The 24,306-nt window shown below is 32.2% G+C and overlaps 3 protein-coding genes and 1 long non-coding RNA gene across 5 annotated transcripts in view; 2 read left to right on the top strand and 2 right to left on the bottom strand.

Moving 5' to 3' along the window:
* The first annotated feature begins 351 nt into the window (after positions 1-351).
* LOC109540311 (BTB/POZ domain-containing protein 6) overlaps positions 352-24,306 on the top strand; it is a 35,054-nt gene continuing 11,099 nt past the window's right edge. Inside the window, exons 1-5 of one of the 2 annotated variants that reach the window (XM_019908648.2) lie at positions 352-505; positions 1,230-1,495; positions 2,434-2,638; positions 2,701-2,866; positions 2,993-3,234. In XM_019908648.2, coding sequence (XP_019764207.1) covers positions 1,230-1,495; positions 2,434-2,638; positions 2,701-2,866; positions 2,993-3,234 — 879 coding nt within the window. In that variant the 5' untranslated portion in view covers positions 352-505. Of the gene's footprint in view, positions 506-1,229; positions 1,496-2,433; positions 2,639-2,700; positions 2,900-2,992; positions 3,235-24,306 lie in introns of both variants that reach the window. The other variant, XM_019908647.2, reaches the window with a different exon arrangement.
* On the bottom strand, positions 10,636-12,898 carry LOC109540313 (protein mono-ADP-ribosyltransferase TIPARP). Its single transcript, XM_019908650.2, has 2 exons — positions 12,289-12,898; positions 10,636-11,387 (listed from the first exon to the last, which is right to left on the bottom strand). The coding sequence occupies exons 1-2, from the start codon at positions 12,628-12,630 to the stop codon at positions 11,049-11,051; spliced, it is 681 nt and encodes a 226-aa protein (XP_019764209.2). The 5' UTR covers positions 12,631-12,898; the 3' UTR covers positions 10,636-11,048.
* Positions 19,736-21,903, bottom strand: LOC125503774 (protein mono-ADP-ribosyltransferase TIPARP-like). The gene is made up of 2 exons (XM_048664592.1): positions 21,419-21,903; positions 19,736-20,613 (listed from the first exon to the last, which is right to left on the bottom strand). The coding sequence occupies exons 1-2, from the start codon at positions 21,893-21,895 to the stop codon at positions 20,335-20,337; spliced, it is 756 nt and encodes a 251-aa protein (XP_048520549.1). The 5' UTR covers positions 21,896-21,903; the 3' UTR covers positions 19,736-20,334.
* Positions 23,469-24,268, top strand: LOC125503775. Its single transcript, XR_007281057.1, has 2 exons — positions 23,469-24,023; positions 24,143-24,268. It is a non-coding gene; the product is annotated as an uncharacterized LOC125503775 (long non-coding RNA).

A 24,306-nucleotide genomic window follows, 5' to 3' on the forward strand; every position in this document is an offset into this window, starting at 1 on the left:
ATAAAAAGATAATATTTAAAATTAATTTAATAGTTTTATTGTGAACTTGAACATGTCTTATATTTGAATTCGTATATTTGTGAATGTCATATCAATATTTGAATTCATTATAATTTTAAAAACTTAGGTTTAGAAAATAATAATTTCGAGACGATGTTCTATTGATTTTTTACATGTCAAAACCACATCCTGCTTTTTATTACGTTTGCATTATCTGTAAAGAGTTCTTCTACGCGCAAAAGCACGGGGCTACAGTACGTCATACGCTTTGCGAGCAGTGTCGCTTAACTTATCCTCTCTAGTAGATAGCCTTGGAGTAGTTCTAATAACTATAAACAATTCCGTTTTGACAAAAGTCATTTGACATTCAGTTTTCAACACTTTAGTGTATGACTGCGACGTCATATTTGTGTTTATAAAACTAATTTTATGCAATAGGAAATAGGAAATCCTATTAAACTGCATATTGTGCATAGTTCTAACAGCTCAATATAAATTTGTAGAGGTTTGTATCCAAGAAATAGCAGTTTTAAAGAGTGACACGTTACCATTTAAAATATTCCCACAGAATTTTTTTAATATTTTTTATTTTGCATTGACATCATATTTACTACTATAGTTTTAGAGTAAATGATTGAAATAGCCCGTATTGAATGATTACTGTTTTAACAACAACTCGGTTAACATGGTCTATTTCAAATACAAAATAGAACACTCAAAATTGTACAATATTTCAACAACTGTGTCTAAAAGCATAGTTATAAACATTTGTCTGACAAAGCTTATAAATCAAAAACCAATAATAATATAAGTAAATCACCCTATTACCAATCCAAATGAAAAGACCTCAAACTTTGCTAGAGGTGCAGCGAACTTAAACTTTCAATTGTCCAATGGCTCAAGAACTAATGCCTGTAGAGATACTTTTCTTTCATAAAAAATATATATGTATAGTAGGATTTGTATATGTCTGACGCCTTCTTTAAGGATGTATCTAGTAAATGTTACCGGCCTTTCTTTTGTCGCCCCAACAAAACATATCTGTTTCTTATTCTTGACTTCTGGATTAAACAAATTCATTAAAATCATCATGCTTTCATCCTACGAATCCATTTTGTAGATACTTTGTATAGGGCAAACATTGTTTATTTGAATAATCACTAATACACACCTTCACTCACCATTTAATCCGCAGCAAAATTGTGTATTTTTCTAAATGTTCTTTGTAGATGAGTGGTCCCAACCCTCCTTGTGACTGGCAAATTAGCCGGAAACTGGTAAAAGAAAGGGGTCAGTACTTGCTTGAGACTGGAATATGGAGTGATTGTCGGTTTATTGTTGGTTCCGAACCCAATCAGCAAGTTTTAGAGGGCCACAAATTGTTCCTCGCAATGTCCAGTCCAGTATTCGAGGCAATGTTTTTTGGGGGCATGGCCGAGAAAGATCCAATTGCTATTTTAGACGTGCAGCCCGATGCTTTCAAAGCTCTTCTTGAGTGAGAATTTTTTTAAATTTATTTTCCTGACTGCGTGTAATTGTTATTATATTCTTTTCCTTCCTGGGTTTCAGTCAAAGTGTGAAATATTTTTTTTATATCGTTTGTTTTGTAACGTTTCAGCGAGACAACAGCGCCACCATCAGATTTAAAATTCATACAAACTAAAAACACCAATTTACAATTAAAATATATGTTGTGCAAAAAGTAATGTATAGAGCGTTAAAACATTAGTTCTTGAGAAAACACTCAGGAGGTAAGTTTTTCAGATGTTTTAACGCTTTATAAATTAGTTACTTTTTGTACAACATATTATTATTATTATTATTATATATATTATTATATAATAATTTTAATTGTAAATCGGTGTTTTTAGTTTGTATGAATTTTAAGTCTGATGATGGCGCGGTTGTCGCGCCGAAACGTTATGAAATAAACGATACTAAAATTTTTATTTCCCACTTTGACTGAAAGCCTGGAAAGAAAATTGATTGGATTATTTCGCCATATAAGTTTCATTACTTACGTGCAATTGCTTAAGTAAGAGCGAATTGTTAAAATTGCGATGAATCGGCCCTTTGTATACAATTTATTTTTGATTGAAAACATACTAAAATACAAACTTAGTACAAATAGAAAATTAATTATTTTGCTATTTAATGGGCTTTCAAATCTGATCAAATTAACCTCATGCGAAAACGCTATGTGATTGGTCTGACGTCACGTTACAAGTCGACTGCACGTGGGCCGTGCGGTCATTTAAATCGTATGAACTTAGGATGAAAACATACATGGAATTTTGCTGCACATTTTAATTTAAAAAATGTATCGGTCCCCTTGTATCATCGGACCGATAGGTTACAGAAATATATATTAAAAAGTTATTTTATTTGATTCATTTGTTCGTTGTTTTACCAAGTAAATTTGTATTTTCTTAGATATATTTACACGGACAAAATTAATTTGACATCATTTGACCAAGCTTGCGAATTATGTTATGGGGCTAAGAAGTACATGCTGCCACACCTTTTAAAAGAATGTACAACGTATTTATGGTCGGATCTGTACCCAAAAAATGCTTGTAGAGCTTACGAATTTGCTAAATTGTTTGAAGAACCGCAATTGCTGACCAAATGCATTCGGGTAAGAACTTTAGTTTAATTTTATAATAATTATTTTTTTATTTATGTTTTTTAATTTTGTAGATTATACGTGATCAAACTGAGGAAGTATTGGCCGAAACAAGTTTTGAAGACGTGGAACTCAGCACAATTCTAACAATTCTTGATCAGGATGTGCTAAATGTCAAGTCTGAACTGGATCTGTTTACAGCGGTTTGCAAATACGCTGCAAAACATAATCAAACATCAGGTGCGAAAGTACCTAGACTAGATGATGGGTTAGGTAATTTCATTACAATCCATGTTAATCACATTTTTAATTAGGAATTAGTTTTTAGTTATAAAATTTAATATTGAAATTGTTTTCTTCTTGTAGGAGGTGCATCAGGAGAAAGAAGTAATTCTAATCAACCAACAATTCGTACCGCTATTAAAAAAATTCGATTTTTAACACTTACACCACAACAGTTTGCTGAAGGCCCTGGAAAATCCTCGTTACTAAGCGAACCTGATAAGTTCGCCATTTTAATGAATATTTGTTCACCGAGTGCTGGAACAAGTATGCCCGAAGGTTTTTGTACACTGACGGAGCGCCGATCGAAGCCACATAAATTGTATGTAAGTATTATTTTTTATTAATTTGATCTGCTGTCTATTACCTAACTTGTGGTCATTCGTAAACCTGGATCTAATACTTAAAAAATTCTGCCCAAAATTACTTTCAGCTGCGAAAGATAATTGATTATCGATGATGCGTCTTATGTACGGGCGGCTCACTTCATCAAGAACCATTAAAATATTTCGTAAATGATAGCAAATACAAGAAAATGTGTTCTACAAATTTTGCTTGTGTCGTTTGACTCACTCTGAATTTTTAGTTTTTCCTTTTTTTACCTTAAAAAACACTTCAAATTAAGCACTTTTGGCCAAAGCCAAAAACACTAATTTATTTATTGCTATTATTATTTGCTGCTAAATCGTGTTTTAGGTATAAACAATACAATAAAATTCTGCATGCAAATTTGCAAAATTGTTGCTAAGATGCATAATAATTGTGCTTTTCGCAAAAGTTTGAGCATCTTTTCTAACGTCGTCAAGTGATTGAAGTTATCAAGCGCGTCGATAGTCAAGTCATATGTCTTATTTTCATGCGTCTACGTGAGCACTCCCGGGTAATTTGTGTATTGCCTAAAATCGATGAGAGCAAATTCACCTGGTCTACACCAGGCGAGTGACAATTCACATGTATGAGAATCTTATTATCATAAGCGAACACAGAACTGACAAGAGTTTGGTAATCTATGATACAAAAATGGAATATCGAATTTGCTTATCATCGATTTTAGGCAATCGGAAATAGACAAATTCCCCGGGAATGCTCACGTAGACGCGTGAAAATAAAGAGTTATCTGTTTCTTTACTGGCGGCTAAACGTAGGGATACGATCCTTTTAATGTGCATGCGCTAACTGCAGGTTATTAGCTATTGATCAACTGGGTGGTTGAGAGTGGAGTGGCCTATCTATATCACTCTTAATTGATGGGGTTGATATTCTGCCGTATATATTACTCTTATGGGCCTATTAACCTTCCAAAATTGGTGCATGTTGTTTCTTCTGCAATTCTGCATTCACAGCATATGGAGTGCAAAGGCAACATCAAATCCAACGTGCCTATTGAATATACGAGTAGTACTTTCATATTATTAATAAATTTTAATATACTGATGGCTTGTGCCTGGATTTCGATTGATTAAAAAGAGTAGATTTCTTAGCATCTTTAATACATCCATTCACCATTGACTGTTCACGTACACGTTTCTGTTGGATTTTTTTTTAAGTGCATTTAAACTAATCTCGTATGCATATTCAATAACCACTTAACCGTCCGAACTGGGAGCCTGACGGCGATTGCAGTTATAATTGTTTTGATGTCAAAAACTTATAGCTTACAGTCCGCGCATGCGCATTAAAAGTATCGTAATCCTACGTTTAAAGCCCGTGTCCCCTGCATCAGTTTGTACGATGGTACGAAAGTATTTCTATTGGTTTGAGATCTGTCAATTCGTCCGTCGTCGTATCAAGTTAAAAAATGTTTAACGTTATACGATGGTCGTATGGTTTTTAACCTCACATTCATTGTTTACATATTAGATTTTATGTTTAAGTTTTAATAATGAAAACTACACTTAAACTACAAAATAGGATTAACAAAGTGCTTCTGTTTTCATTATTATGGATTAGGCACAATAGGAGCAGTTAAAATACGTACCCGTACGTATGTAAATAATCCAATATTTCATACATAAGTGTTTTTTAATTGTTTTGGACCGATCCCTGAGTGGTATCCGAGAATCTCACAACCGTAGTCTTGTCCGTTATACCGTTTATCAGGAGATTTTTCACTGATATTGAAGGTACTCTCTAAATATATCTATGTTCCTCCTCAATTTTACTTCCATCTGCTTGGATATCTATTGATTGAATTTAATCAACTTATTCCCGAAACCTTATTTAGATATGAATGCCGGAACATTGACGAAAATTAATTTCGTAATAAAATTCAAAACGCACTTAAATTCCACTGAAAATCGTAAAAAGTCGATGCATATTGTGCTTCGTCTACGTTTTAATTATTATTTGTATTAAGTTATATCTACGATTTAATACTTGAGTTAAAATTAGGCGTTAAACGATTTTGATATTACATATAACTAACCAATAGATAAATTATATTTAATATAATTAATTATTCTTAAAAATTCTTTAGAACGTCAATTCGTAATTTGGTTTTATTACATGTACGACCTGACATTTTCATAAAAAAACTGATTTTATTGCTGCTTATTTTTCAGCCGTAGAACTGAACTCGATGTTGTAGTGCGGTATGGTAACGATAAAATTGTGAATCCGGCAAGCATGGTTATCGTTCACAATCCAAGGTTATCGTATACATGGGACAGCTAGAAATCGGGATCGTACCAACGTTTAAAATCTCTCACCAATAGAAACACTTTTGTATCATCGTATAAACGGATGCATGGGACACGGGTCTTTATGCCGTTAGCCGCGTAAAATTCGGAGGGATTCAAAGGATATTTTTTGCTTTGAAATCCGATGCAGCATTTAATTTTCAACCAAAAAGTATGAACATTATATAAAATTAACAGAATTTGAAATATTTATAATTCACCTTGAGACTACGCCACTTAGTACCAAACGCATATTTTCTGTATATATTATTTTTCCACTTTTTAGGGGATATGTATGCTATCCAGCAACCAAACTTACCACCTTAATACTTTTTCATTTTTAATTAAATGCTGAATCGTATTTCATAGTAAAAAAATACAAATACATACATTTTAAAAAGTAAAGTTTTTTTCCAGCAGACTTTAACAGAGCAATCTGTGCATCTAACAGATGATATCACCTTCGGGTTTCCCCCTAGCAATTATTTGCTATAATTTACGAGATATTTCACCTTTTGACCGTTTCTTCCAAAATGAGCCACTCGGTATAGTGCGATTTATAGTGTCCATAACAGCCATTTGCGGTGCCATTACTACAATGACAATTTGAAACTCAGATTGTTTTGTCGGTTTTTATTTGTCTCATAAAAAGTGGCGCTGATTTAAACGAGAATGAAAGCAAAAAATATATATCTACTATTGAGTAAAATTTAATTTTTTGTTTGGGCTATTGGGCTTTGGGTACTCCGTTGTATAAGATTCGGGATTCAAGAATAGAAAAACTGGTCTAAAATGTTTATAGAATGTTTTACATTCAAAGTGTTCTGGTAGGTAGGTGCTTTCCTTTTTCCTATCCTATTTGCTTATGCTAATATCCTATTAATGTCTAGTTAATTTTCATCGAGCAATCATTAGGTTTATATCCCACTGTTCCTAGAGTACATACTTTTAGTCATTAGCTCTTAGAGATGCACTTTCGACTTTGTTAGTAATCAATGTTTTAGTAGTTCAGGGGTGATTTGGTAAGCTATTGGAACAGCAAGACATTTGAAGACAGAAAATTGTCAATTTTATGGTAATTTTTAATGAAAAACAGTAACAGCGAACATTTTTAATGTACATATGCTCTTGAAAACTTAAAAATAAAAAAAACGTGAAGTTTACCTGTCTAAACAGGTCAAATCTTAGAGAAAATAGACACGCGGAGCCATTGTGCTATTTTATCTATTCACACTATTCTGAGAATGTGAAAGTTGATGAAGGAAGTTGAAGTGGTCACAATTGCCGAAGTCATACGAAAGAAAGTACTCGATTAAAATCGTATCAAATTTGAAAAAAAACAATCACTAAGTCGAAGAGCTATAAACCATCGAGAGGATTTGCACATATTTTTCTTGATCTCAAACTTTTTGAGGAAGTCTATATGAAGTAATAACAACATTTAATGACATGAATGTACAGCTACGCACCATGTTTGCAGACTTCATATGTGTGTTACTCTTTATAGATCTTATTTAAAACAAATTTGTACAAAGGGTTGCAAATGATATATTGTTTCTCCTAAAAAACAATAAGATAAGTATATACAAAAGTAAGTAATAAGATAATAAAGAAGTTTGATATTATGAAAAATTATTACTAACATCAGAAAGTAATAAGAAATTTATCAAAGTTGAAGTGTATACTGTCTTTTATCATGGGAAAAACAGTACCAGATATATTTTTATTAGAAAGAAAAATAATTTTTTGATGATCGTTAATTACAACTTTTGATGTAAAACATTCGAAAAATTAATACCCTTATAGGGCTGAACATCCACCCAGTATGTTGCTTGGTTCACTCTTTATATGTTGTGTTGTTTTTAATCTTTCTTCAGTTTCACTCCATTGTAAACTTTAATTTTTCGTTTTTCAAATTAAGCTCTACTTTCGGCTTCCAAGTAACCGTGTTAATTGTCTTGCTACTAACTATCTTTGCTCATAATGTGGCGCCACTTGAGTTCGCACCAAACGTTTGTACTGAATTTACCAAATGTATAGATCCAACTCGAAACAAACTAATAATGTAAAAAAAACATGTAGTCTTCTAATAGTTGTCATCAATTGACGAGAAAAAAATGAATCATGTTAGAAAAAAACTCTAGGTATTCAAAAATATGTCTGTTCAAATCTCTCAAATTTTATTTAAAATTCAGACAACCGTTATAAATGTATTATATTATATAATGTTGGGAATGAACGCAGGATATTTTAACTTTTAGAACCATCATTGACTTGAAAGTCTGTGCGTGTCCGTATTCATAATTAGGCGAACTATTTATTCAATAACGACTACTGAAAATTCAACTATCCAAACCCCGCTATTAAATTTTCTGTTATTACTAACGATTACAGTTTGCCAACGTTTTAAATTTTAACATGGACCATTTTTCTGAATGTAATTTTACGTTAGAACAATTAATGTGGGGCTTCGAAATTCTTTCACATGAGATTCAGTTATAGTTAATTCAGTTTTTTTGATAGTTAATTCAATAATCGAATTAATAGCAATGCGATAAAATCGGTACTTTTACTGCTACTCCTGAGCTGATAATTCACGAATTTATTATGGAAGCTTTTTATATATCTTAGTTTTATTATTTAGTTAGCTAAAAGGCCATATTAATTGTCTTTTAGAACATTATTTCTGTTCAAATCAGAGAGTGATACAATACAAATATAAATTAGAAAAATAATTGTTATCAACACCAATGTGAAAGCACTTTGTATCGGGAAAGTATTTAGATAAATAAAGACGGTAAACGAAAGTATTTATATAGAGACGATAAACGTTTTCCTTTAATGCCGGGTTTATGCTCCGAAAATGAAGAATTATGCATAAAGCTTAAGATAATTGTTAAACTAACAGTAAGCAAATAACGTACGCAAACAAATCTCGAAAAAGGATTAATTTATTCAAAAGAAATAGAAGCGATTTCAACGAACAAGCAAAAAGTTCTGGTACTTTACTTCTTCTTGAGTAAAATACTCAAGAATATACCACTTACTTCAAGGGGAATGATCGTAGTAGCTTCAAAAATATATGTAGGAACCACTCCACATCAAGGGTCATTAAATTCGCTGTTATCATTCTCTCGGTATTATAATAAAGATCGTTTATGTGATGAACTTTCACCATCAACCACATCTTTCACCATGATTTTTTCCTTAATTAAAGTTTTCCATGGTATTCAAGTCCGTATTGACTATTTCTACATTTTCGCTAAATTGAAATATCGGATTTTTTGTTGTGTATCAGTTGATATTTTATTTAGAACCAACTTGAGGCCAATATTTTGCCTTCAGTTGATGCATTCAAATTAAACTAGTTATTCCAAAAAAAACGTTCCGCTGTTCTATCACTATTTGTTATGCATGGCTTTAATTTCGAAACGAACTAGTTGAAATGACTTCCAAATTGGAAGAATAAAAAATACAAAGAATCAATAGGGACCTTCTATTACATCGTTAATTTATTTCTAATAGTACTACCATCACTTGGAAATTTCAAATTTTTATCCCATCGACTGTCATATTTTGCTAGAGAGCATGAAATACTTTTTCCAAAGTTGTAGGAAAAAGCAAAATCGGATTCTAGATTTACGTTGATTAATCGCCGAAATGTCTTATAATTTATGGGTTCGATGTTTATAATTAATTGTATGAATTGTTTAAAATGTCTACAGTTATTCGTTAGACAGTAGAAAAGTCTGTCTTGAAATTATTCACGAACATCGTCCAAAACGTGAGGAAAAACTCGTCTGCATTCTTGCGATATTCGATCCTTCAGGTGTTGCACTGAGATGATATGAGATGAAGTTTTACAAAAAACAGTTCTCATTTGACTCACAGCGAACAAATCCAGAGGATCCAGTCTGGGCTGCAGTCCTGCGGGGCATTCTATTGTACGCCTTAATATTTTAACCACTCTCTAACTGGAAAATCACAATGAGGCGGAGCTTCGTATTGCAAAAGCATGCATGTTTTAGCTCCTTTCAGTCCGATGTTTTAATAAATACATCAGAGTCCGATTAAACAGCAAAGTTATACGTTTTTCTTCTATTTCAGTCAACATGTTAATGTGTTTATTGATATGTTTTATTATTTGCTGTAATAATAACAGGACAATAAGCCATCTTTGATAATACCTACCAAACCACCATAAGTGTAAAATGTAATTTAATAAAAGCGAAAATCTGCTGGCGTGTAGCCTGAGTTCGAGCTCCGCTGGTGCCCTAAAAATAGGTAACACACCGCGTTGAGCTGGCACATACACCGAGCTGACCATGCTATTAATAAAAGCACAAATGTAGGAATTTTTTGAATATTTTTTGTGTTTAATTATCGACGATTGCAGTAAACTAGTTCTCACAAAACATAATTTATGAGTTGCATGTGTTTCGCCTTAAAGCCAAGATCAGTTACCGCATAATGTATATTATTAATACTTAATTAATCTAAGTGGTTATTAATGGCATGTGCTAGTGGAATGTGGGGTCGGAATTCCTTGCGAAAGATCCTGAATTCGTCTTGGACACGCTCAAACTTTCTTGTCAATAAAAAATTTTCTAATTTTATTATCGGTTATAGCTAAATTTTTTATATTTTAGTGTATTGTGCCCGACTAACTGGAAATCATCCTATGCTGGTCTTGTTTGCGTGGAAATGTAGTAGATAGATAGTGTTCAGTTTTTTGCCGAATTGTTATAATTGAACAGTAAATTAGCCTTAGGTAGAATAAGGTTTGCTATGTTTTTTGCGTGTGATCGGTGCTTGCTTCTTTGGCTATTTCCGGTGTTAAATTAAGGCGAAACACTTGTGACTATAAACCATGTTATATGAATATGTGACTTTCAATTTATTTCTCCTTTTTAATAAGGAATCATGCATGTCGCAATTTATTCCACAAAGTTGCTATGTCTTCCAGCCTGTTTATTACAGTTTTTTTTTAAATCAGAAAACACCTAACTATTTCTAAAACAAGTGGTTCTACGAAAAAATATATCTAACTTAAATATGCAATACTTTTATTGTGCATCTTTATTATGTATAAAAATTCTGTTTAAAAGCAAAAGAATTATAAAACTTAATAATTAAGTACTTTGACATTTGAAACGCGTTAAATACAAATAAAAATTCTACGATAATACTAACGAATAATACTGGAAACTTTATTCATGATTAAAATTAAAGATATCAGATTTCCCTCCCGTAAGTACAACTTTTTCCTGAATAAAAAATAGATGTTATTGAAATTTCCAATTTCAATACATTTACAATCTGTTCTGACTTACTTAATACTGATGTTGATGTTTGTTGAAATATTTTTACTCTTTATTAATTAAAAAAAAAATGTTCGTTTTTAGTTTCTTTTCTGTATTACTTATAGGGCTTGGGACTTTTACGGAGGTTTACATTTTAACTTACATCATTTCATATATGCTACCTAAACCGAAATATGAAGACATATTAGATAGAACGTCTTGATTAAAATGTTGTCCGCGGTAATGAACAATAGCAACTGGCAAAAATGTATGATCGTCGTATTTGACAATGACCGTTTGAGGAACGTTTTTTGAGGTGTAGCACATTGTCTTCGGAATGGTCATTGCCTGGTTGCCTATCTCGAATGTACGTCCTACAAGTACCTTTGCTATTATCATTACTTTGTCTTGTCTCTTTTTGTTGTCATGGTGGTAGTGCGTGGCGTAGAAGGGATTTGAGGCGAATGAAATTCCACAGCCGAACTTGTGCGTTCTTATCTGAAACCAGAATTGATTCACAATTAAATAATGTTTGTAGCAGTTTAAATGGGATATTGAACTTTTTCTTTTTATCCCGGAATTTACAGGTTGATTCAAAATTGGAGTCAGTCAATACTGCGGATGTTTTATCTGGGATATGTACAGCGTACAAAATAATCTCAGAAAAACGGGAATATTCGCAAAAGCAAAAGATAACAAGTGAATTTAAAACACAAATAGAAAAAAATCGGGTCATTTTGCAACTGGAAATTAAGTTGTCCATTGAGCCTCCTAAATTATCCAATTTGACACAGAATTGCTTAACATTCGCTTATAACAATGTTTGGATCTTATATCGCCGCTTAATGTTAAATGGGAATTTTTTGGTTGAACAGTTAATAGCCTGATAGACAAGTAGCTCTTCTTCAAACTGATACCTGATGCGCAGTTTCTTTTTCTTTGACTTCCGCAATTAGATGTTCCCATGCCGCCCTCTCGCTTTAAACCCTGGATTCTTGCTGAAAAGAATGGACATATTTAGACTCTCCAAAAGATGGCAAAATATATGCACATTCGACATTGTTGTTAATTTTTAGTTTTGAAGAGCATAATGAAAAGCTACCCACAAATATGCTTTTGCAATGCGTTTCTTAGCAAATACATGCCGGGATGCATGCTAATACTTTACCAAATGATCATTTACAATACTTTACAATACTGCTTAACATTAAAGTTGAGGCGCAATAAAAAAAAAATTCTCGTACTCTTTAAGTAAGATTCAGCACCGCCATAAAAGCAAAGACACCAATTTTAAATCACGCGGTTTAAAAAATGAAAATTAATTTAATTAATAAAGTTTGACGAAAACTTTTGAGGGGCATGTTGAATAAAAAAACATAAACGCTAACTGGATACATACCTTAGATCTGTCGAAGTTGAAAGTGCAAATTCCGTCTAAAAAATCTTGTTTTGTTCCGTGAAACATCAAAGTTTCGTCATATCCCTCCTTATAAACTGTATCATACTTTTCTTTTGCTAGTCGGTAATGCAGGGAATTAAATATATTATGCACTGAATTAATTTTGGCGATTGAAAAGCCCGAATTGTTCGATCTAAATAATGAAGCGTTTGTAGCAAATTCACCAGATGTTTTGGACAGTTCTTTTTCCAGGTACGGTTTTACTGGAAATGTGTGTATAGGTTGTTCGCCCAATGATAATGCTAATTCATTTAAAAAGTTTAGATTCTTTGTCACTTCCATCTGGATCAGTTTTGAGATGGAGTCTAACTCCTTTTCTTCTGATCTAATGGAAAATTCTCGATTTTTTAACAATAGAGAGTTAGCGTGTAGCACACAATCCCGACTACCGATATTCGTCAACTGAACTCAACTGAACAATTTCGTAAGTTGCTGAAATTGCACTTATCTTATCGCTTCTTTTTCTATCTATACAGGGTGACCAGACTGAGAAATGTACTTAAAAATCGCCAGTTCTGGCGCCAAGTAAATTCAAACGGGGTAAACCAATAAAAACAAAGTGGAACGGTTTAAATTAAATAAAAACTTATTTTTTTCTAAGAAGTTGAATTTAAATTATATATGTAGACTTGTGTGGCTAGCATATATAAATGAGGCAAATAAACAATTTTTAAAAATCTAGTAAGTCACTTGTACTAATGCAGGGAACGTGAAATTCTCGAAGTAGGTCTAACTACTTGCTCTAAGTCAATCGCTTTGACTTTACTATCAGAATTTCGTTCTTGATACATTACGTTCGATGTAATATCTTTAATCATATCAGTTGTAGGATTAAAATTCTAACATCATATATTATCTGCATTGAAATGCATCGTTATCCTTAAATACGAATTTAAAGAATTTGTCTTTATTTTTATAAACATATCTTTTGGCGGGTATATCTCTCGATTATTCGATTATCTAAAATCATATATTGTGTCGCTTCCCCTAAGGGTTTAATATGCTAAGGCTTATGATTTAAGCTTCAGCTTCAGATATAAGCGTTTAGATATTTAAGCTTATACTGCTATTTTTTATCAGGCTAATAAAAAGCTGAAAAATTACCAAACCAAGGGAAATCGCCAAAAAAATCTCCAATCGCCAATTCAAAAAAACATTGTCGCCAACATCGGCACACCTGGTCACCCTGTATTTAAGCTTATACTACTATTTTTATATTATTTATAACCGAACGAACTGAATTTCGCTGTAATTGCACTAATTTTAATCTTGCGATTAATATTAAAAGCTTTTTAAAGCAGGGTCCACACTGGATATATAACGCTTTATAGCCAAGTTATACAGCATGTTAGAGATTTTATAATGAAATAAAGCAAATTTTCCTGCTAGTTATCTTGCTACATGCTATCCATCTTTGGTCGATAAAGATCAAAGAAAAATCGTACAACAATGTGATACTAACATGTAGCAACGTCCAGATTTGCAATATGCGGTTTTTATTGTAAGTAAACATCAGTGGCGGTCGTGCAGTTTTCCTTATTTTCTGTACAAGAAGTAGTTGGAAAATGATCAGTGGAATAAAGAAAATGTTTTGAAACTAATGGAATTATACAGAGAACGTGAAAAATGAACGGACACCCCAGTCGTCCATTGTTTAAATTAAAACTTCAGGCACAATTAGGAAAATTAATTGTTTAGAAATTTTAAACAGGTACATTAAACTTTGATACGAGTCTCAGATAGCCACTGCCACTCGAATAATTCGAGTATTCGAATATTCAAAAAGCGAATAATTATGTCTAGTCATAACTCGAATATACGAATAATCGAGTACTCGAATACACCAACATTATCAAACTCACAAGGTGCAAATATCTTTATATGCACTTTGTATACTTTTATAAAATACATTATTCATATTCTACAAGCATTTCCTTATTTTGTAAGAAATGTGTTCGTTCAATGATTTATTTTATGTATTCGCATAAAATGGAGGCATCAAGAAATTCGATGTTTAACACATGATATGATACCATTTGAAACTGTAGAGGGGGTGGCTGTGAAAAATCCTGTATATTTACATGGTTTTTGATCATCATATTGAAATCATGTTCTTAGAATTTCTTCACTAGTTGAATACTCGAATATTCGTTAGATATTGGCGAATTCGAATGATTTTACGTGCGTCCTCACCTTGTACTTCAAACAACCTAATTCTCATAAGATCTATTTCCAAAAGGTTTCGATAGCCGACGCTTTACTGATATTATTGTTTCCACAATCCGAATTATAGACATTGAGATCACGGAAAACATTTACTTTTGCAATACGTTAAGTCTGTTTCATTAATTTTGCATGTGATGGTTCTTAAAGTTTCGTTTCAGTTTATATTACATATCCCACGTTCTTATTTTGCTCTAAAGAGCAACGATAATAAGTTCAACTCTTATAACTCAATTTTCTTCGCTTCTTGAGTGCTGTAAAATCGTAAAACTACGGCTAACTCGACTCGGGACTTTTGGAATATAAGCACCGACCATCGTAAGAACCGTCGATTCTAAGCAGAAAAAAGTTTTTCATTCGAAATTTCTCGTTGCCAATTTTATTACATAATTTAGAGTTAGCAAGTAGGAAGCAAGGCGGAGCAGGCAGCTGCTGTCCGGTTGCAAGAACTAATTTTGCCGGCTCCACTGCTTTTGAGATTTCATAAATGAAAGTGTTGTAGCACAATTTCATTATACTTTGGAATGTCTTTCAAAAATTTGAAAAAGTAATAAAACAAAAATATTTTTTAAAGTGCAATTAGGTATAAATAATTATTGATTGGCAAATGCATAGAAAGAAGAACTTAATTAACACAAATTTGCTACATATACTTAATGCAGTTCAAGAAAACAAATAATAGCAGAGGTAAACGGTTTTAAAAAATTAAATTAAACTAAATATCGACTTATCTTGCCTGATTAACTGGAGGTTAGTCAACTAAATCGGTTTCTTGTAAATAAAAAAATAGGTATATTCGAAAGCATCAGTTGGCACCGTAGATTTTAAGTAGGTTTTAGTAAGTTTCGTCAAGGCAACTAAGAGTGACAGAATTTAAAATTAGATGCAACAAAATAGCCATATGAAAACATTAAATTGACAATATTTCGAAAACTAAACACTTTTGGAATCGACAACCTTCCACAAACTTACCCTTATTTTTAATTCTGAATAAGATAAAATTACGAAAAATGGCGGTTTCCATTTTGAAAAAATGTTGAAAATTGAAAAAAAAACAATTTTCTTCAATCGAATATGAACATTTGCCCCCTGCAAGTTATTGTCTGTTAAGAATGTTTGGGCGAAATTCCATTAAAGTAATTCTTTTTCAACAAGCAATGCGACTCAAATTAGGTAGCACATACTTCCTTATAGGAAAAGTCAATAATTATTCGAGTGGCTGCATTTTTTACATAAAATTTCAAATATGTTAAAAACGGTTAGACTTAGGAATAGGATATTATACATGAAATATATTGAGAATTTGTAGTAGAATTTAAAAATTTAATAATATATAGGGTGTTCTTTTTAAAATAAGCAAGTTGATACCTACTTCCGGTATAACCGGAAGTGTGGCCATCTCGAAGATATTTTAGATCCCTTGCCCCGAATGACTTCAGCACACCGTCCAATTTTCAAAATTCTCCTAATTATAGTTTGCCAGATATCGAACGGCTACATCGATTGTATTACCAAATATTATAAATGTTCAATTTTCGTGACTTCATGAAGCACGTCTGCAAAACCAATTTCATATACATTCTTTCTTAACAATAGTTTAACTCTTTTGAAAATTTGCACAGCTATTGACAAAACAACATTAATTTTTGGGTTTTTTTCGGTAATTACATTATTTTTGATGCTCGATTGTACCAGTCAACTAATGAACATATAAATTAAAAATAGGTATTTTATTAAATTAGGTATTTAGAATCAAGGAAATATTGTTTGTCATTCCTGGACTGATCACTATAGATTGCAATTAGACGATCAAACCGGTCTTCTAATTCAGGTCTAAGAATTTTCTTCCATAATGCTTAAAAATTGCTATGTCAAGGGAGCTTTTTGTAGCATCATTTCATGAAATCAGTTTGATCCAAATTAAAACAAATATCATTCGAAAATGAAGAAAGTATATTCGAAAGCACCAATTTATATCGCTCATAGAGCTTAAGTAAGCTTGAATACATTTTAATAGCGAAAATTATAGCTCAACACCAACTACAGTGGATGAGGAAAGGGCAGATAAATGAGGAAATATGCATTTTAAATCTTGAATAGCATATTAATTATCCTTTTTAATAACATAAATTGACGATCTCTCAATTTCATTTCAATTTCAAAAGCCGACAGATTAGCTATATTTTTAGAAACCTTGAAATCCTTCATCTAGTTCTGAAGTTGCAATATTGAGAATGTAAAAATTAAACGTAATTTTGAAATTTTGCTCTAGATAGATCTAGATTCCATGCGTTGATCTTTATAAAAAAAAAACGTTTCTTGATGTCGGAGTCTAATACTTCGACAATTTTCGTCGCTTTATTAAGCACGCCTGCAAACCGATTTTCAGGTAGGTAGGTATGTATAATGTCGGCTAAAACTAGTTTTTATTTCGTTGGACCTTCGCACAGCTTCTGGCACACCAATATTAAGTAGTTTTTTAGATTATTTGAGTCACTACATTTATTTTTGATAAAATATTTATGCAGATAAATTTAAGATATTTTATTTGATTAATTGGAGGCAATGAAATATTTTTTGTGTATTGGCACACAAAAATTATTGAAAAAGTAAAACAGCAAGAACTCTTGAGATAGATATAACAAAATGGCAAAGGTAGACAATATGAACCAGTTTATAATAAAAACATTATTAATTCAAAATATAACATAGAAAAAAGCAATTGAGTTTAACGCAAATCTGTAGTGATTTTGAGCAAGAAAGGGTTCTAAATGGGTAAAAAACAGTTGAATATAAAAGAAACAAAACCTTGATAGTGAAGAAGTTTTTATTTCGTAAGCGATTTGAAAAACGCTCATTTGTTCAGCGCAATATGATCCACAAATTATCAAATCGTTCGAGAAAATAGCCTTATAAAATATCACAAAGCAAACGTACGTAACTCACGATTATGAGAAGAAAAATTTCCAAAGACTGCTGCCTCGAATCGAAGAAGATCAAACTAGACGAACTGAAGGAAAAATCTCCGGATAATAGATCTTTGTGCTTAATAATTATACTTCCAAAAATTTGACAAAATAGGAGACAATAAACTTTTGCGATATCGCAGGACATGACAAAATTGGAGAATGATCTAATCTTAACTTATAAAAAATTAAGCAAAGAAAAAATTATTAAAAAAATCGAATAGAAACCATTCAGATTGTTGCAAATCAGTTGGAATTTTGACATAGCCCTGAACGTGGTAAGAAATGTCTTCTAAATGGGAAAAATACAATTTAATATGAAAAAACGTTACAATTTTTCTTTAAAATCCTAAATAAGAAATCATATAGACATAAAACACGTGCGCTTCCGGATTCAGCTGCTCAACACACATGAAAAAATCTATAATTTAAATCAAAATTGAATCTTTATGGTCGTTGCAGCCCAATTTATTGACTTTTTTACTCATTTTTCTTCCAGAATTTTTTGCTTATATCTATTTTTTGACGGTTATGAGAGAAAAATTGATGGTGCACATTTGATTCAGTAGCTCAAAATTCGAAATTTAAACCATTTTTTAGAACGATAAGCAAATAAACACGTTTTTTGATATTCAATCAATGCGAAACTCGAGGTCGTAAAATTGACAAAATAAACCATTTATTTTTTTAAAATTATTATTAAAAAATCAATACTAATAACTGATATCGCAGCGTCAAAGATATTATTTCCCGACAAACCAACAAAGATACAGAAATAAATTAATCTAAGAATAACAATCATTTGTCCCAAGTCCCAATGATTGAATCCTGTTTATTTGGAGTGTGGTTTACACTTATACAGGGTGTTCCACCGGGAACCGCCGCGATCGATACCTGGCAAATTATAATTAGAAGAAATTCAAAAATTGGGAAGTGTGCCGAATGTGCAAGCAGTCTAAAATATTTTCAAGATGGCCGGTATAACCGGAAGTCGGTATTAACTTACTTATTTTAAATGGACCACCCTATATATAATTACATTTTTGAATTCTACTCCAAATTCTAAATATATTTCATGTAGAATATCCTATATCCAAGTCTAACCGTTTATGATATATTTGAAATATTATGTGATAAATGACAGCTGCAGCCACACGAATACTTTTCTTCTATAAGCGAATATGGTCTACTTAGTTTGAGTCGCATTTCTTGTTGAAATTGACCTACTTCCGAACTACTGGAACTATTAATACAAAGGGTTTAAAAAGTAAGTTTTAAAATGGCGTTGAGAAAACGGCCAAAAATCATTTTTTTTAAATGGAAATCCCTACTTTTGATAATTTTGCCTTCTTCAGTATTAAAAATAAGGATAAGTTTGTATAAGGTTGTCAATTCCAAGTGTTTAGTTTTCGAAAAATTTTCGATTTAACCTTTTCATATGGCTATTTTTAATACAATCAAATGTCAAAGGAACCCTTGCACCTAATAATCATGCCCGAACGTTTGATTGATTCAAACGAAGATTATTAAAACTTATTTATTATTTTTGCAGAGTGTGATAAAGATTATTAATTGTTTTCAAAAGGTAACTGAGAGCTGCAAGCGTTCCTTTGACATTGGATTGTATTAAAAATAGCCATATGAAGAAGGCTTATTTATTAAGAAGGTTAAATTGACAATATTTCGAAAACTAACCCCTTTTGGAATAGACAACTTTATTATTATTTTTCTTATTTTTAATACTAAATATGATAAAATTTTCAAAACGGGAGGTTTCCATGTGAAAAGATTTATTTTGTGAGGTTTTCTCAGCGCCATTTTGACTTATTTTTTTAACACTTTGTATTAATAGTCTGTAAATTCCATTAACTTAAGTCCTTTTCAACAAGAAATACAACTCTCATTTTTTAGAAAACATTTCAAATATATCAAAAACGGTCAGATACAGGATATTATAGATGAAATATATTTAGAATTTTTTTGGAGTAGAATTAAAAAATGCAATAATATATAGGGTGTTCGATTTAAAATAAGCAAGCAACCGGAAGTGTGGTCATCTTGTAAATATTTTTGTACGATCTAGGAGGAGGTCTCGCTTTGCTGACTCACCCTGTATGGTCGAGCTTGTTGGTTGTTCAGGAACAATAGTTAGGTACTGTGGGATGAAAAAAAATACTCTCGGTATAGCAATGGATTATATATAATTCTTGTCTTGCATAAACTTACTGCTGCAGAAAATCAAAAAGCATTTAATTATTGTAGCAATTTCCAAGTATTTTCGATCTACAATAGGTTATATTGTGTTTATCTCTATTACACCATAAAATATTCAGTGCGTTTATTGTTCTACTTGATTATGTATAAATGTTCTGTTTCTAAACAAAAAATATATAAAACTGTTAATTTTAATAATTTCTTTGCCATGCTTATTTGGAACGCGTTAAATACCAATATAGATTTTCTCGTATTGTAGCTTTGGTGTATCTGATAAATTTAATACTGGCAACTGTATAAATAAAATTTAATATATCAGTTTAGCCGGCAATTGTTACTTTTGCCCGAATAAAATAGATGTTATTAAAAAAAAATCAGTATCCATCCATTTGCAATCCGTTTTGGCTTGTTCATATTGATGTTGAAGTTTGGTAGTGTTTTGATTAATATTTAACTAACACAATTATGTTTAATTTATTGTAGTACTTGTAGTACTTCACAAGTTTACGGAGATTTAACATTTACTTGCATTGCTTGAAGACATTAGAGCTTCTGCAATAGTTATCTATCTTCGCCAGTCTATTCAATCGTCGTGAAATCCTTGGTAATGAACAATAGCCACCGGCAAAAATGTATGATCGTCGTATTTGACAATGACCGTTTGAGGAAAGTTTTTTGAGGTGTAGCACATTTTCTTCGGAATGGTCATTGTCTGGTTTCCTATCTCGAATGTATGTCCTACAAGTACCTTTGCTATTATCATTACTTTGTTTAGTCTCCTTTTGTTATCATGATGGTATCGCGTCGCATAGAAAGGTTTCGTGGCGAATGAAATTCCACAGCCGAACTTGTGCTTTCTTATCTGAAACCAGAATTGATTCACAATTAAATAGTGTTTGGAGCAGTTGAAATGTGATATTGAAACTGTTTCTTTTTATCCGGGGATTTACAGGTTGATTCAAAATTGTCAGTCAATACGTGGATGTTTTGTGTGGGATATGTACGGCGTACAAAAAAATCTCAAAAATGGGAATATTCGCAAAAGCAAAAAATAACAAGTGAATTTAAAATACAAATAGAAAAAAAATCGGGTCATTTCACAACTGGAATTTAAGTTGTCCATTGAGTCTCCAAAATTGTCCAATTTGGCACAGAATTGCTTACATTCGTTTTCACAGTTTATAACAATGTTTGGATCCTATATCGCCGCTTGATGTTAAATGAGAATTTTATAGTTGAACAGTTGATAGCTTGATAGACAAATAGCTCTTCTTCAAACTAATACCTGATGCGCAGTTTTCTTCTCTCTGACTTCCGTAATCAGATGTTCCCGTGTCGCCTTTAACTCTCCTCGCCTCGCGTTAAACCCTGGATTCTCGCGTAGAAGAATGGACAGATTTAGGGTTACCAAAAAGATGGTAGAATATATGCATATTCGACATTGTTGTTAATTTTTAGTTTTGAAGAGCATAATGAAAAGCTACCCATCAATATGAGTTTGCAATGTGTTTTTTAGCAAATATCTGCCGGGATGCATGCTAATACTTATACTTATATAAATATATATTACTGCTTAACACTAAAATTGAGGGGCAATTAAAAAAAATCTCGTACTCTTCAAGTAAGATTCAGCAGCGCCATAAAAGCAAAGCTAACTGGATACATACCTTAGATCTGTCGAAGTTGAAAGTGCAAATTCCGTCTAAAAAATCCTGTTTTGTTCCGTGAAACATGAAAGTTTCGTCATATCCTTCTTTGTAAACTGTATCATACTTTTCTTTTGCTAGTCGGCAATGCAGGGAGTTAAAAATATTATGCACTGAGTTAATTTTGGTGATTGAAAAGTTATCCGCTATGTTCACTCTAAATAATGAAGCGTTTGCAGTAAATTCATAAGATGTTTGGGACAGTTCTTCTTCCAGGTACGGTCTTACAGGAAATGTGTGTAAAAGTTGTTCGCCCAATGATAATGCTAGTTCATTTAAAACATTTTCATTCGGTGTCACTTTCACCTGAATCAGTTTTGAGACGGGGTCTAACTTCTTTTCCTGTGGAGTTGGGCGAGTTTGAGAAATTATAATCGCCGTCTCCTTCCAACCTTCGATTGGTTCTACGTAAACTGGAATTGATGCAAAATTCCCCATTTTAGAACAATAGCGATTTCACACAATCCTGACTACCGACATTAGTCACTAAAAAAATTCGAGAATTTTGCTGTAATATAATAACTTGTCTTATCGCTTTCCTTTCTATCAAGAACCAAACGAACTGAATTTCGCTGCAATTGCAATAATCTTAATCTCATTACTGATATTAAAAGCTTGGTAAAAGTACATACTTGTGTTAGTACTAGCTCAGTCTTGTGGTTTAAACTGTAAATTTCGGTTATGCACCACCCCCAGGAAAAACCTGGGATATCTCGTGATACCCGCAATCGAAGCAGAACGATAGCAGAAGTTTATAAAACCCGGATTGGCTAACACTCGGGGTACCAAAAACAACAAATTGTATTTAATATTCAACTGACTGTCGATCAGCTTTGCTTCCAAATTCCTTACTTTTCCGATAACTGTTCCGTTGTTTCTATCTTTTCTGCAATCATTGCAAAAGCTTTCGTAAATTTTGCCCACTCTTTGCTGACAATATTTTTTGTATCTACTATCCACATATAAGGCTCTATGTTAAACCAGTATCCGAAGCAATAGTTGCCGGGTAAAAGTATCCTCGTGTAAAAGGGCTCTAAGAGCCCTTTCATGGGTGAGAAAGCAAATGTGTCGTAAATAAAGTAGTTGAGGGCATTTATGGCTGTTAGAATGATCGTGGAAAATTATTGTTTTTATCTCATTTTTTATTTTATTTATCTTGTTTAAATGGAAAGGCACTTACGGGTGTTTTATGGATATTAACATAATCCGAAATGACTTACACATTACATTATCTCACATCCTTATTTGGCTCTAAAGTGGAACAGCAAGCAGCGTTCGTCCGTCGTGCAAACCTTTAATTCCAAGCAGAAAAATACTTTTGATTGAAAATGTATCATTGCTTATTTTAGTATACACGGTTGAACTTTAGAAGAAAACACTTTCTACGAAAGTTTATGTTTCAAAGGTGCACATTTTAAAATTACTTTTGAATATGCGAGGTGCGTCAAAAAGTGTGGTAGTTACTGGTAAATTAAATTTGGTTAGTGGTTCATTATTTTGGGATTTATCGCCAAATTTTAGTGTAAGTTTATTTCAAAACTTTTAATTGAAAAATTTACGGTTTGCGAATTATTGGAAAAAAAACATGAACATTTTGACAACTGGTTTCCACAGAAATTCGTGCTTTACTCTAATTGCTGCGAATTTTGAAATCGGTTTTTGGACCTCCAAGAGTAACTACTTAGCAAACTACGTGCTGACATAAGTGATTTTACGAAAAGTTTTTCATGAACCGCCCATTAAGCATGCAAAATTGCATGTTTGTTAATATCAATAACTTGGTTATTTCAATTGGTGCACCGTTTTTTTAAATTTTTGAATTTACCGTCAGATTTTACAGCTAGCTTTTGTAAGGTGTACTAACGTTAAAGCTTATCGTTTCTAAGTTATTAGCAAAATCTGGAAAATTGTTTCACTTTTTCTTTCAGGTCAGGGCTCAGATCGACTGGGCAAATGTTGCCAATTCAAAAATATATTAAATAAGAAACGTAATATTAGAAACTAATTTTTAAATATACATTATTACCTCAGATTAAACAGATTCATTTGTTTACATTTTTAAATGTGAGCAACATTGATTCACAGTCTGTATAAAAGTAGGTACTCACGAGGCTGCTTTGCCGGCTCAATATTCAATTTGCTATATATGAAGAAGAAAATATGAAGAAAAGGGTAGCCATCAGAGTATTTAGTGTTATCTTGTTCAGTTTGTAGTAAGCGACAAGTAAATGTCAATAAAATAAATGCGTTGAAATTTTAAATTAAAAAAATTATAAGAAGTTAAGGTGGTAATTACAAGAAAACTTAATGAAAAATTCATCATAACAACACCGTTAAAGAGGGGAAATGCGGAATAGTATCATTGTAGTAAGGGGAAATGTAAACAAGGCGCAGTCGTAGGACCCGGTGTTTCGACATTTTGAGTGATTATTTTCATTTTTGGGTAATTTACGTCAAAGAGTGATTAAATAGAGTTCATCAAGGATTTAAAACGAGAAGAAATGGTGCGAAATTGGTTTATGTGTGGGAAAAATAAGATCAATTTCCCCAACCACTCTTTGCACAAGTAAGTATTATGTAGAAAATAAATATGGTCCAGTGGCGTAACTTATGTTATGTGTACATAACATTTCGATAGTTGCTTAAATTTAGTATTCAGAAATAATGTACCTACCTATTTTATAGCATCCCTAGGAAAGCAATTCGAAGAGGCGAATGGATAAGAGCTCTTGGATTGAAATTATATGAGGTTTCAGTGAAAAATCTACTTATTTGCTCTGACCATTTTAAAGAACATCACTTTTATTATGGGAGAAATGGAAAAAGATATTTAAAATGTGACGCTACAC

Source organism: Dendroctonus ponderosae, unplaced genomic scaffold (assembly GCF_020466585.1).
Source record: "Dendroctonus ponderosae isolate FM_Combo_2020 unplaced genomic scaffold, Dpon_F_20191213v2 Dpon_F_20191213_3, whole genome shotgun sequence".
Lineage (NCBI taxonomy): Eukaryota > Metazoa > Arthropoda > Insecta > Coleoptera > Curculionidae > Dendroctonus > Dendroctonus ponderosae.